Source organism: Danio aesculapii, chromosome 24 (assembly GCF_903798145.1).
Source record: "Danio aesculapii chromosome 24, fDanAes4.1, whole genome shotgun sequence".
NCBI lineage: Eukaryota > Metazoa > Chordata > Actinopteri > Cypriniformes > Danionidae > Danio > Danio aesculapii.
In genome coordinates, this window is record NC_079458.1 from 20,428,243 (window position 1) to 20,442,026 (window position 13,784).

At 37.0% G+C, this 13,784-nt stretch overlaps 1 protein-coding gene across 7 annotated transcripts in view; it reads right to left on the minus strand.

Moving 5' to 3' along the window:
* Positions 1-13,784, minus strand: part of atp8a2 (ATPase phospholipid transporting 8A2) — a 135,768-nt gene that overhangs the window by 13,253 nt on the left and 108,731 nt on the right. For all 7 annotated transcript variants that reach the window (XM_056451197.1, XM_056451201.1, XM_056451199.1 and 4 more), the window contains 2 exons: positions 10,296-10,352; positions 5,734-5,841 (listed from right to left, as the gene is read on the minus strand). In XM_056451197.1, coding sequence (XP_056307172.1) covers positions 5,734-5,841; positions 10,296-10,352 — 165 coding nt within the window. The remainder of the gene's footprint in view (positions 1-5,733; positions 5,842-10,295; positions 10,353-13,784) is intronic.

Consider the following 13,784-nt stretch of genomic DNA (forward strand, 5'->3'; position numbering starts at 1 on the left):
CCATCAAACTCATTAAGTTTGTAGACGACACTACTGTTATCTGCCTCATCCAGAACGGTGACGAGTCTGCATACAGACAAGAGGTGGAGCGGCTGGCGTTATGGTGCAGATACAACAACCTGGAGCTGAACACGCTTAAAACAGTGGAGATGATAGTGGACTTCAGGAGAAACCCCCCTGCACTCCCCCCAATCACCATCATGAACAGCACTGTGGCTGCAGTAGAGTCATTCAGATTCCTGGGCACCACCATCTCTCAGGATCTGAAGTGGGACATTCACATAGACTCTATTGTGAAGAAAGCCCAGCAGAGACTGTACTTCCTTCATCAACTGAGGAAGTTCAACCTGCCACAGGAGCTGCTCGTACAGTTCTACTCAGCTGTCATCCAATCCATCCTCTGCACTTCAATCACTGTCTGGTTCAGCTCAGCTGCCAAAACCGACCTCCGTAGACTACAGCGAATAGTCCGGACTGCTGAACGAATCACTGGCACAACCCTTCCTACACTTCAAGAACTGTACTCTTCCAGAGTGAGTAAAAGGGCTCGCAAAATCACTCTGGACGCCTCACACCCAGCACACTTCCTGTTCGAACTGTTACCGTCTGGTCGGCACTTCAGAGCACCAAGCACAAAAACAGCCAGACACAGGAAAAGTTTCTTTCCTCAGGCTGTCTACCTTATGAACAGTTAAATATTCCCCTACTGTGCAATAAATATGTGCAATACTTTCTCATACGCACTTGTACACAGCACCTTATATTAATATACAATGCAATATCTTCTACATTCTCACTTGTACACAGCACCTTATAACCTGTATATTTATAACAGTTTGTACATACAACTCAACATCCAGGTTTCTTGACTAACCGCATCTGTTTAATGTCTAATAATCCATCTACATGTATCAGCTACTGATACTTGACCCACCAGGCACTACATTTTAGCATTAGAAAGCATTACATTTGTTCCTCTTTTTAACAACACAGAGTGATGTTCAACATATTCAGCGAGATGGTGTTTTCCTAAAGTAACTTTTACAGTTAATCCAGCAGACTGGAGAAACTTCACGCTGTGCACTCAAGTGGTTCTCTTGTGAGGATCCTCCACAGCTGATGTTGCCGACGGAATCTAATAGACTCCCAAAACCATTAACCGGCATCCCCGCTCGACAGCTGCATGCGCACACACCCCACGACCCGGGCCAACCCTAGCAAATTCTCAGACGAGCAGACGCACAAAAATACACTCTCTGGAAAAACATGCAGAGCTATTGCTCCCAGCCGGCCTACATGAAGAGATGGAGAGATTAAAGTCGCATCATGAAAATCGGACTTTCTATGTTTAAGTGCTATGACCGGATCCCAGGTGATTCTACTAATCCAGAGAACATGAAAAGGGACAAACCCAGTAACGTTGCTGTGGGAAGCCTACTTCTGCAAGCATTTGGAAAAACCTGCCTTTTAGATTTGCTCCCTAGTGATGTAGGAAGGCGATCTTATAATAATATATTATCATGTGTTATTACCAAGGTTTTGTGCTCTAATTTCACATCTAAAACAAGTATGCCACTTCACAACATTTATAATGTGTCATTAATCTAGTTTTAAGTTAAGATTACACCTATCGTACACTACACTACTGTAGAATATTTGACCCATGAAAATGGAGCCCCTTTTAATTTGAAAAAATGCTGTTCTATTTCACTATAGATGAGCTCAAATGAAATTGGAGGTACAGACATACACAATGGCACTCTGACTGGCCTTCTGGACAATTTTGTATTGTTCCCTGATTCATCAAGCCCCTCACCAAGCCGATACTAAACAACTAGGAGAAACGAAACCCAACTGTTGTTGTCTTGTGTCGACTCACATTTGGTTCCATTTGGACCAAAAAGCTGTGCGTGAACACACCAAATGAATAAACGCCAACTAAAACGAGAGTGCGAAACGAGAAAAACAAGAGTTTAGTACCATTATCAGAGTAATTATGACTCAATATGTCTGATAATCTAATATTCAATATCGGTTGCAAGTATTTGAGAAATGTAGCGAAATTACAGCTGGTCTCTTTGTATTCCTTCTTGACTTGATTTGTTTCCTTGCTACATCATTTCACTGTCACACTCACACTCGGTTTCGATGCTGAATAACCAGTCAGACCGCTCTATTCAGCCGGCAACCCAACGATGATTCGACATGCTGAATTGGGCCAACGCGATTTGATGTTAACCTGACAGCAAACATACAAACAAACAACAAACCAACTACCTGGATAGACCCTGATCAACAAAGTCCAACATTCGACCAACGGCTTGGTGTGTCCGGTGTTCTGTCGATCTGTCATACCTTGTCAGATTGTACTACCTCCCATTCAAAAAGTAGGTAGCACATTTTGATGACGAAATATGCTACCCATCAGATTTTCCTACCAGTATAAATTTTATAGTGGATTAGTGTGATATGAAGCTGTAATATCACCTTAACCTACCTAATCCCAAACCCCAACCTCAGAACCATTCAAATACAGTGTTGATAGCATAATCTGATGGGTAGGTAAAATGTCAGGACACTGGTAATTAAGCTGTATACGAAGGTGAGGAGCATTTTCTTTCTAAAATGCTGAGTAAAAACAAAACCCAAGAGTGTAAATGGCACCCAATTTTCCTTTGTGAATGCTGTATGTAGCTAAAGTTAGCCATGTCTCTGACTGCATTCACAGAGACCTGAGCTCTGTTGATTAATTTATCCTGAAAACACTTGCCATGAATTATAAACGCATATTTATCATGCACTGTATGATCACTTTTTATGCTTTTTACGTACTGATAGCATAACATTTATTTGCAACGGCCAAATCAACTACATTCATGTATCCACTAACCATTCAGAAATATCCAGGTGCATCTAGCAGTTGTACCCTCTTCCTCTCCATAATAGTCTGGTTTGAACATGTACTTCACTGCTGGCATTTTCTTACATTTTGTCTGTGTTGGATTTACTTGTTTTGTTGTTTCTGAATTGTCAGAATAACATGTAAAGGCTCCACCCTTATTTGGAAAGCAGCAGCTCATTTGCATTTAAAGGGACATGCACAAAAAACGACTTGTTTTTTGCTCACTCCCAAATACTGGCAAAATTTACAAGCTATAATAAATGATCAGGAGGGTTTTTGTAAACTGAAACTTCACAGAGATACACCAGATATTTACTTTATATCTTTTGAAAAGGGGCATAATATGTCCCCTTTTAGCGCTGACATTTGGACAGAGAGGGGAAATAGTAGTCAGTGCTTCAGGGAGAAGAGAGAAGGATGTCCCGTCTTTCCCACTCGCTCTCTGAAAGCAGCTGTGGTGATACTTGAGCTCATTCCTGATTTCTGACACAAATCGAATTAATGGGCCGCAGGGTTTCAGAGATCTCCATCTCACCCCCCGACTGCTCCACACTTCCATTGCTGAGGCTTGGATTTGTTTTTAAATCTAGTAAGACGCCAATGTAGGTAGCAGTTTCGAGCACCGGAGGCACACTTCCAATTATTCTGTCAGCCGAGGTATATGCATTGCAATCCCAGGAAACACGGTGACATGCTTGCTGAAAAATGGATGGAGCAAGAAAGAAAAGTCAAAGGGAAAGTTTGGCCGAAAATGAAAGTTCAGTCATTTATTCACTACTACCCAAGCAGGTGACACTAAAAATTGACTTTCATATACTGTTGAAGTCAGAATTATGATTATTTTTAAAAATATTTCCCAAATTATGTTTAACAGAGCAAGGACATTTTGACAGTATGTCTGATAATATTTTTTCTTATGGAGAAAGTCTTACTTGTTTTATTTCGGCAACAATAATTTTTTAAAAACCATTTTAAGATCAAAATTATTAGCCCCTTTAAGCTATATTTTTTGATAGTCTACAGTCTTACCCAAGTACCCTATCCTGCCTAGTTAACCTAAATAACTCAGTTAAGCCTTTACATGTCACTTTAAGCTGTATAGATAAAATAAATCAGTTATTAGAAATGAGTTATTAAAACTATTATGTTTTAAAATGTGTTGAAAAAATCTTCTCTCCGTTAAACAGAAATTGGGGAAAAAATAAACAGGGGCGCTAATAATTCAGAGGGGCTAATAATTCTGACTTCACACTTAGGAGGAGAAAACAACTATGTAAGTTGATGTATTAAGTAAATAGTTAACATGAACAAAACGGTTCACAATATCTTTTTTGTGTCCCAGATAAAACTGATGAAAGAGATTTGGAACAAGTGGAGAGTCAATAAAATGATGATGACACTATCCCTTCAATTACAGGTAAGCAACTGTACCTAAATATACTTAATTTTTTTTAAACAAACTAACTAATATACATAGTAAAATAAATATAAAATTGAAATATTGCATATTACATAACATTAATATAATTTTATATTATATTAATAAAATATATTTAGTTTATTTAGTGCAAACTGCTCATTATAATTATTTTTATTGTTAATTTGTCTTAGAATTAGAGAGCATCTCAAACAAAATACATAAATGTTGGTCACACTTTACAATAAGATTTCAGTATTTAATGTTAGTTCATGTATTTACTAACATCAGCTAAGTATAAACAGTATTTGTACAGCATTAATTAATCATAATTCAATTTTTCTGCTTGTTAACATTAGTTAATGCACTTAACATGATCTAACAATGAAAAACAGTATTTTCATTAACTAACGTTAACTAACATGAAGAAACACTGTAATATTGTATAATGAGGTTGCGCGACGTATCTGAAGAGCAGGGAGGGATGCAGTGGAGAGGGGTGCACGACATATTTGAGGGCCGGTGGGAGAAGAGACACGTGATTTCCATGAGATTATCATTCGTATGCGGGCATCAGGGAGTCTCTATGCCTATGCGGGAGATTCCCGGAACTTCTGGGAGACTTGGGATGTCTGCCATGGTTACACTTACATGTTGTATTTTAGCTTTCTAAAATGCTATCGCTAGTCTCAACTAAAACTCTCAAGTCAGTTATAACATTACCATTACATTAGACATGTTATGTTTATACAGAAGTTAAATCGAAGTTGATATTTAGCCGCACCATATTGGTGTTTCGTAACATCAAATTTTTACAAGGTGGGTCGTTAGCCCAACCTGGAGGACCAGGACATACACACATACACTACGGACAATTTAGCTTAGCCAATTCAACTAGCGCATGTCTTTGCACTGTAGAGGAAACCAAAGCACCTGGAGGAAACCCATGTGAACACGGGGAGAACATGCAAATTCCACACAGAAATGCCAACTGACCAGCCGGGGCTTGAACCTGCAACCTACTGCACCACCGTCCCACAAAAAAAGGGTGTTTAGCACTTAGTAAATTCCATTCAGTTAGGATGCAGCCTATTTAGTCAGCAGACAATATGAAACAGCATAACAGAATGTAATGAAACATATACACATTGTGTATATACGAGGACACATCACAGGTATACAGCACAGCACAAACCAGCCCACCGGCTTGAATCAGCACTTCCAGGGTAGGCCGTAAAAGCATGGGGCTCGGGTGACTGTGTGGCAGGTGCAGGGCGACTGTGAAACGGGACGCTGGGTCATAAATCTGACACCCAGAGAGCAAGTTGTGGAGGCGCCGGATAGCAGTCAAATACAGGAGCACAGTGAGAAAACACAAACGTCAGCAGGTGTGTTTGTGTGTGTTTACACTCACCTGGCCCAACATATCCGGAGCTATAGGAATAGTTGGCCAGATCGCAGAATAGACGGCAAAAAACAGCATCCAAAGCACCATGCTGCCCCATACAGCCAGATGAGAAAACTAGAAGGAGAGAAAAGGAGGTCATGGTCAGTTTTGGGGTTTGTAAATATTCTAAATCCTCTTTTAATATAGTGGTTACTTAAAACAATGTATATATAGGGTTCATTTTAAACTGATCTTAATTTTATTCAACAAAACATGCAAGGAATAATAAGGAAAAAGTTCTGTTGATGCAGTTACATCTTTATTGTGCATTATTTTCTAATTATTTAACAAACCAGAGTCAATTATTGTGATTTTATTACGGCTACCACACCTAGTCATTGTTCAGATGTTGTATTTTATGACATTTTTTATTTATTTATTTACTATGACATAAATATAGTTATATACAGTGCATCCGGAAAGTATTCATAGCGCTCCAATTTTCTTTGTTACAGCTTTATTCCAAAATGGATTAAATTCATTTATTTCCCTTAAAATTCAACACACAATACCCCATAATGACAATGTGAAAAAAAAAGATTTTTTGAAATTGTTGCAAATTTATTAAAAATAAAAAAGCTGAAAAATCACATATACATAAGTATCACAGCCTTTACCGCGAAGCTCTAAATTGAGCTCAGGTACATTCTGTTTCCACTGATCATTCTTGAGATGATTCAGCAGCTTAATTGGAGTTCACCTGTGGTCAATTCAGTTGATTGGACATGATTTGAAAAGGCATACACCTGTCTATATAAGGTCCCAGGGTTGACAGTGCATGTCAAAGCACAAACCAAGCATGAAGACAAAAGAATTGTTTATAGACCTCCAAGACAGGATTGTCTCGAGGCACAAGGCTGGGGAAGGTTACAGAAAAATTTCTGCTGCTCTGAAAGTTCCATTGAGCACAGTGGCCTCCATCATCCATAAGTAGAAGATGTTTGGAACCACCAGGACTCTTCCTAGATCTGGCCGACCATCTAAGCTGAGTGATCGGGGGAGAAGGGCCTTAATCAGGGAGGTGATCAATAACCCGATGGTCACTCTGTCTGAGCTCCAGTGTTCTTCTGTGGAGAGAGGAGAACCTTACAGGACAACTATCTGTGCAGCAATCAACTAATCAGGTCTGTATTGTAGAGTGGCCAGACGGAAGCCACTACCCGCCTGGAATTTGCCAAAAGGCATCTGAAGGACTCTCAGACCAAAATTCAGACCAAAATAGAGACTAAATTGAACTCTCTGGAGTGAATACCAGGCGTTACGTTTGGAGAAAACCAGGCACCGCTCATCACCAGGCTAATACCATCCCTACAGTGAAGCATGGTGGTGGCAGCATCATGCTGTGGGGATGTTTTTCAGACTAGTCAGGACAGAGGGAAACATGAATGCAGTAATGTACAGAGACATCCTGAATATAAACCTGCTTCAGAGTGCTCTTGACCTCAGACTGGGGTGACGGTTAATCTTCCAGCAAGACAATGACCCAAAGAACACCTCCGAAATATCAATGGAGTGGCTTCTTAAGCAACTCAGTGAATGTCCTTGAGTGACCCAGCCAGAGCCCAGACCTAAATCCTATTAAACATCTCTGGAGAGATCTGAAAATGGCTGTACACCGTCACTTCCCATCCAACCTGGTAGAGCTTGAGACGTACTGCAAAGAGGAATGGGCAAAAACTCCCAAAGACAGGTGTGCCAATCTTCAATCGGCATCATATTCAAAAAGACTTGAGGCTGTAATTGCTGCCAAAGATGCATCAACAAAGTATTGAGCAAAGGCTGTGAATACTTATGTACATGTGAATTTTGAGGAAATAAATGAATTTAATCCATTTTGGAATAAGGCTGTGACATAAAAAAAAAAGTGGAAGGAGTGAAGCGCTATGAATACTTTCCGGATGCACTGTAAATTGTTAACTTTCCCACTGACACACGACAATATTTATACCTATTAATATTTACAACTCAACATTTTATGCATATATACATGAAGGTAGTGAAACTCGGAGGAAATCAAGAAGGTCATGGTCAGTTGAATATAGACTTGTTCAGCTGTAATAAACACTGTGTGAATACCAAGGGCACTTTATTTCATCAGACGATCTGGTGTGAAGACAGCTGGACCGACGAGGAGTGTCGACGGCCCCTCAACACACAGAGAAATGTCCTGACATATACATGTTCAATGCTATCTAAAGTACTTCCCAGAATACATTTATTCCACCGTCCTATAGAATTAGACTCGTAATATCCAGTGCAATGTGTTAATGTGCTCGCCTTTCAGTGCAGATAGGACAAATGCTTTGTAATAGATTTAATGCACTTGTGAGCACTTTCATAAACTGCAAAGATAAAAAAAATCTTACTCAGTAATTTTGTTTCTCACTTGAGTAGAGGAATGACTTAAGGCTGTTAAGAGTTGAATTGTGAATAATCTTTCGAAATTACGTGTTTAGATGAAGATAAAAGTATCTGTCGAAGGGTTATGAATATTCAAAGGGAAAAAAACATTGTTTCCTACCACTTTGGCAAATATATGATGTAGCTGCAAAGTCTAAAGCACATGGCACAAAAGCGTTTAGGGCGTGTCTGAAATCAATTTTGCTATTTTAAGGACAGAAAAATACGCTCTGCACTGAGGTGCATGGTCTAACAGGGTTGTGCTTATTCTCAGCATAACGTGGATTAAACCAATCTCATCTCCCATTCACTTTAAAGAGACAGTTGCATCGTGCCATAACGCTTTTGGTATATACATGGTGGACTTTGTAAGTTGAAAAACTGAACACTTCACTAGCGAGAAAACAGAGAAAAGACCATCTGCAGTGCGAGGATAAAGAATGAGCCTCTTCCATTCCGGCTCTTTACTTTCTCTTTAGTTTTACTTCACTCCTTTAGTTTCGTGGATGTTGACACACTCCACTGAAGACATCCATTAGCCTACATATTTAATTTTGTTTGTTAAGCACAAAGATTTGTCTCAAAACTATTTCTAAACTCAGTTCTAATTTCCAGCAAATGAATAAATGAACAATGATAACGAAGTGAGGTCAAAATATCCAAACACACGTCCTATTATTATGCCCCACATGGTGATGCATACGTCTTCAAAACCCGACAGATGGGCAAATCTAAACTTGTTTTATTAAAGCAAATATAAATATACATATAATAAATAATGTTGCTAAAAATAATAACATTATACAAATGCAAACCGTCATGAATAAACTGAAAAAAGCCCCCTGGCATGAAAAAGGCATGGAGGTAGTGGTTTTTATATTTATGTAGAAAATAATAATTTTGTAACATTTTAATCCTTTAATTTTTTCATATGTAAAACTATTTGTGTATTGCTGTACATCCTGTGTGTATTAAGGTAATGTGTAAGTGTTTGGACCTGCATAGGCATATAACTAATGCGCTCTGCGCTGGACTTTACACCAGCTTTCAGTTGGTCAATGGCGTAGTCTATTTTAGTTCCTCAAAGTAGCAACGCGCCAACAATGCGCCTTAACACACCTCCTTTATAGACCAGCACGCCCATGAATCCACAAGGTGGCGCAAATGGATTTGCTATTTAAACAACGTGGTGCAAAACTTGAAAATTAGGGTTGCGCTGGTCTAAAAATAGCAACAAATCGTGCCAAACAAATCTTGCGCCTTATTGCACCGGGTGTATGATAGGGCCCCAAGACTTCTCAAATAGAGTTTACATTTCCCAAGAAGGAAAGTAAAAGATTTTAAAGATTCTTTTATGAAACATTTATTAAAAATGTTATGTTTATGATAATAAAAAAACTTACCACATTGACTTTTTAGATGTAAATTTAAATCAACTTAATTTCTGATACATTTATTCTAGTACAAAACTTAATAAGTCTCAAATTAAGCTACATTTTCTTGAGTAGAAAAATCCCCAGAAATATGTAAACATTTTACAACAAGCAAAGTTTAATTTCTTGAAATTTTGGAAAATTGCTGAAATATCTTGTTTTCTGAGAATTAGCAATATTTCTGATCAAATGGAGAAATAATATCTGTCAAAGAGGTAGGAAAACTAATATTTCTTTTGGAAACTGAATTATTTTTGTTGCCCAATTTAAAAAAATGTAAATAAAAGCATCAATTTAAATCATTTTGATACATTTCAGAACAAGATAAAATATAAAACTTACTACATTTCCTTGAGATGCAAAACAAATAGAATATTTTAAGTTTAAAGTCCGTCATTTTGCTTAGCAAGTACATGTATCTTCATTTAAGAGCATTTTGACATTTTACAGGACTAAACAAATAGGCTGAGTAGAATCTTTTTACACCCTGCAGGATTAGACACATAATATCTAAAGTAGTCAATAATATTTCCTATTACTCCAGATATAACATATCCTTTTTAATAAATGTGATGCTTTTGACAACACTTTCATTACTGCTGCCAAAAACGTTCATTGCAATAAGCTCAAATGTCAGGTGGTGTGTGTGTGTATATATGTGTGTGTGTGTGTGTTGGAGTATAAGAACCAACGTACCCTTGTCCATGCTGTGGTCTCCATACCAGCTTTCAGACATACAGTTACCACGACATACTGCACCAGCAAAAGAGAAAGAGAGAGAGAGAGAGAGTCATAAATAATAACAGTAATAAAACACACTCATCATCCTGTTAAAGCATTTTGCACAGCCCCAACACACAAAACCAGATGATGCTTTCACACAGGCATCGACTTACTATTGCCTCTAGCCATGCATACAGCTTTAAAAACACACAATTATACATTTAGCCCTTAAAGTAATCACTCGTACGCGCACACACGCAGACAGAAGCCTGCGAGGAACAGAAAAGAAATACCAGCACACAAAGACTTCATTCCTCATGGGACTCATTCATTACTGATTTAATGGCTAGAGTCTGGTATCGCCTCTTAAAGAAAAAAAGAATCCAGCAAACTGTATGTAATAGTCTGGGTCACACAAAAGACAAGGTCTCTTTTTTATTACGGATGGCCAAAAGCACAACACAACAGCACCAGAATTTTGCAAGCAAAATAATGTTCTCTGATTGGCTACTGGGGGAGGGAACAGTTGTGATATTAGTTGAACTATATGCAACTGTTGCTTAGTATTTAGAAGTTGAAATGTTGCACAAAATATATATACACTACCGGTCAAAAGTTTGGGGTCAGTAGGATTTTGAAATGTTTTAAAATAAGCTTCTCCTGCTCACCAAGGCTGCATTTATTTCATCATGAATACAGTAAAAATTGTGAAATTGTGAAATGTTATAAGTGTTCAAAATTACTTTATATTTTAATTTAATAATTTATTCCAGTAATTTTAATGATGAATTTTCAGCTTCATTACTCCAGTCTTCAGAGTCACATGATCCTTCAGAAATCACTCTAATATTAACTATTATTATTGCTATATTATTATTAATATTAATATTATTGTTATTATTATTATTAATAGTAAAAGTAATAAAAGCAATAATGACTGGAGTAATAATTTCATTTGAAACTACATACAATAAGAAAGCAGTTATTAAAAATTTCAATAAATATTTAACAATTAAAAAAAAATTACATTAAATAAATGGTGCCTTGAAGAACAGAATAATTTTCTTAAAAAAAAAAAAAAGAAAAAAACTGGCCCCAAACTTTTGACCAATAGTGTATATTTTTTATTAATTTAAGTACTGTAAAAGATGGCTATGATGTTAACTATGAAAATGCTTCGTGAAAATAAAACGTTTCCTAGTTAACAGTAAGTCTCCTTACTATATAGTTCGGACTGCTGAGCGAATCACTGGTACAACCCTTCCTACTCCCCATGAACTGTACTTATCCAAAGCGAGCAGAAGGGCTGCCAAAATCACTCTGGACCCCTCACACCCAGCACACTGCCTCTTTGAACTTTTACCTTCTGGTCGACGCTACAGAGCACTGCGCACCAGAACAGCCCGACACAGAAAGTTTCTTCCCTCAGGCAATCCATCTCATGAACACTTGATGATTACCAACATCACTACTTGCCATACACTTTTATACACATATACACTTATTTAACCACACACTTACATGCCAATTTGCACATAACAGCTGCACATATAACGTTGTATATAGTAATAAACACGTACATACACTTGTCAATCTGTATATTTGCATTCACTACTTACTTCTATTTTTTAAAAAATATACTTATTATCTGTTTTTTGTCCTGTCTCTGTTATCCTGTTGCACTGTAGTAGCTCTGTCACGAAAACAAATTCCTCGTATGTGTGAACATACCTGGCAATAAAGCTCTTTCTGATTCTGATTCTGATATATAAGGTGAATAACAATAAACTGAATTTTGCAGAATTCCCTGGCATGACTCTTCACTATTTAAGTGTTGCTGTTTTGTTTTTTTTTTTGACAATATTATAGTTATTTTTAGGGTTGTCGGGATACTGGAATTCAATACCAATCAGCACTGAATTTTTAAAAACGTCCATTTTCTGCTAAAATTTGAGCGCTTCTGAGCATGTTCTTAAACAGCGCTGATTTGCCATTGTGTTTACGTGCTCAACAGAAATGTCTGTGATTGACCGCGACCGCTGATGAATTGCGACTTTAAAATGCTCCAGTGTCCAGCGGTGAGTTAAGTGAACTGATGACCTTCACGGTACATTACTGTAATTTTTTTATTTTGTATCAGTCATGTACATTAAAGTTTCATGTGACATCTAATGTTAATAAACGGAAATGTTAATTTTATAATATTTTTTTTATTTTTAACTGTACAATTTCGGCAACTACAGTCACTTACTCTCCTTCAGCTTATTCCCTGCTTTACCAATGTGTCGCCACAGCGTAGCTGATTCTTTTCCATAAAAACATTCAAGAGTTACAATCTTTATGTACATTTATGAATTTGCATTTATGCAAAGCAATTTACATTGCATTAAAGTTACACATTTGAGTGACAGTAAGACTACTACGTTACTGAAAAGGTTAAGTTGCATGTACAATTACAGAATGAACATCTGACTCACTGACTTAATTTACTGTATGATTGGCAACACAAAAGTTTGTAATGAATATTTTGTGGTGAAGCTTTTAAGATTCATTGAATGAAAATCACTTCAGTCTGTTATTGATTTTACTGTGAACAATTCGCCTATCTACATTTTTTTTTATCTGTAATTCAAAATCATCAAAACATTATTCGCTTTATATTCATTTTTTATTTATTTATCTTTATTATTATTATTATTATCATCATCATAATTTTTTATTTATTGATTTTGTTTATTTTTTTTTTTTTCAATGGGAATTTATAGGCTGTTGAGAGAGGATAGTAGTATTGGGGTAGTTTTAACATGGAATATCAATTGCAACATTTATTTTATAATTATTCTTCCATGTAGAAAACCTAATAAAAGAGATTTGAAATAAATATTTCAAGTGAGAAAAAAAAAAAACATTATTCGCCAAACGTGAATGACAGACTCTCTGTGATGACATACTGTATGCAGGTCTAATCCAATCTTTTGCTTACTTCCCTTTCATACAATCATCATTAACTTGCATTCAGATCTGCCTCCATTCAAACAACTGAAGTCCACATTCTACATGTCTTTATTTTCTGAATAATCCACTTCATTTGGATGTATGTCAAATATGTAAGAAAAGATCCATCTCTTCCTGTACTAAGAAATACAGCTTCTCTGAGAGGATTTTAGCCTGGTGAAAGCCGCTGTATATTCTTTAAAAATGCTTGTGCAACACATCCATTGACTTTAAAAAAGGTCATTTCTGGACTTTAAATTGCTCTTGAGCAATGTGAGAATTGTGACAGTTTTGGGCAATAAAAGTGATTTTAAAATATTGCTTTATGTACATAGGCAGACAGAAGCCTTTGGCCGTTGTTTCGCATATTCAGCAAAATATCTGAACTATTTTCATACATTGAGCACTGTGTTTTCAAGGCAGTGTGTCAAAAATGTCTCAACAATGCTGTGTACTTTGTCTAGATTT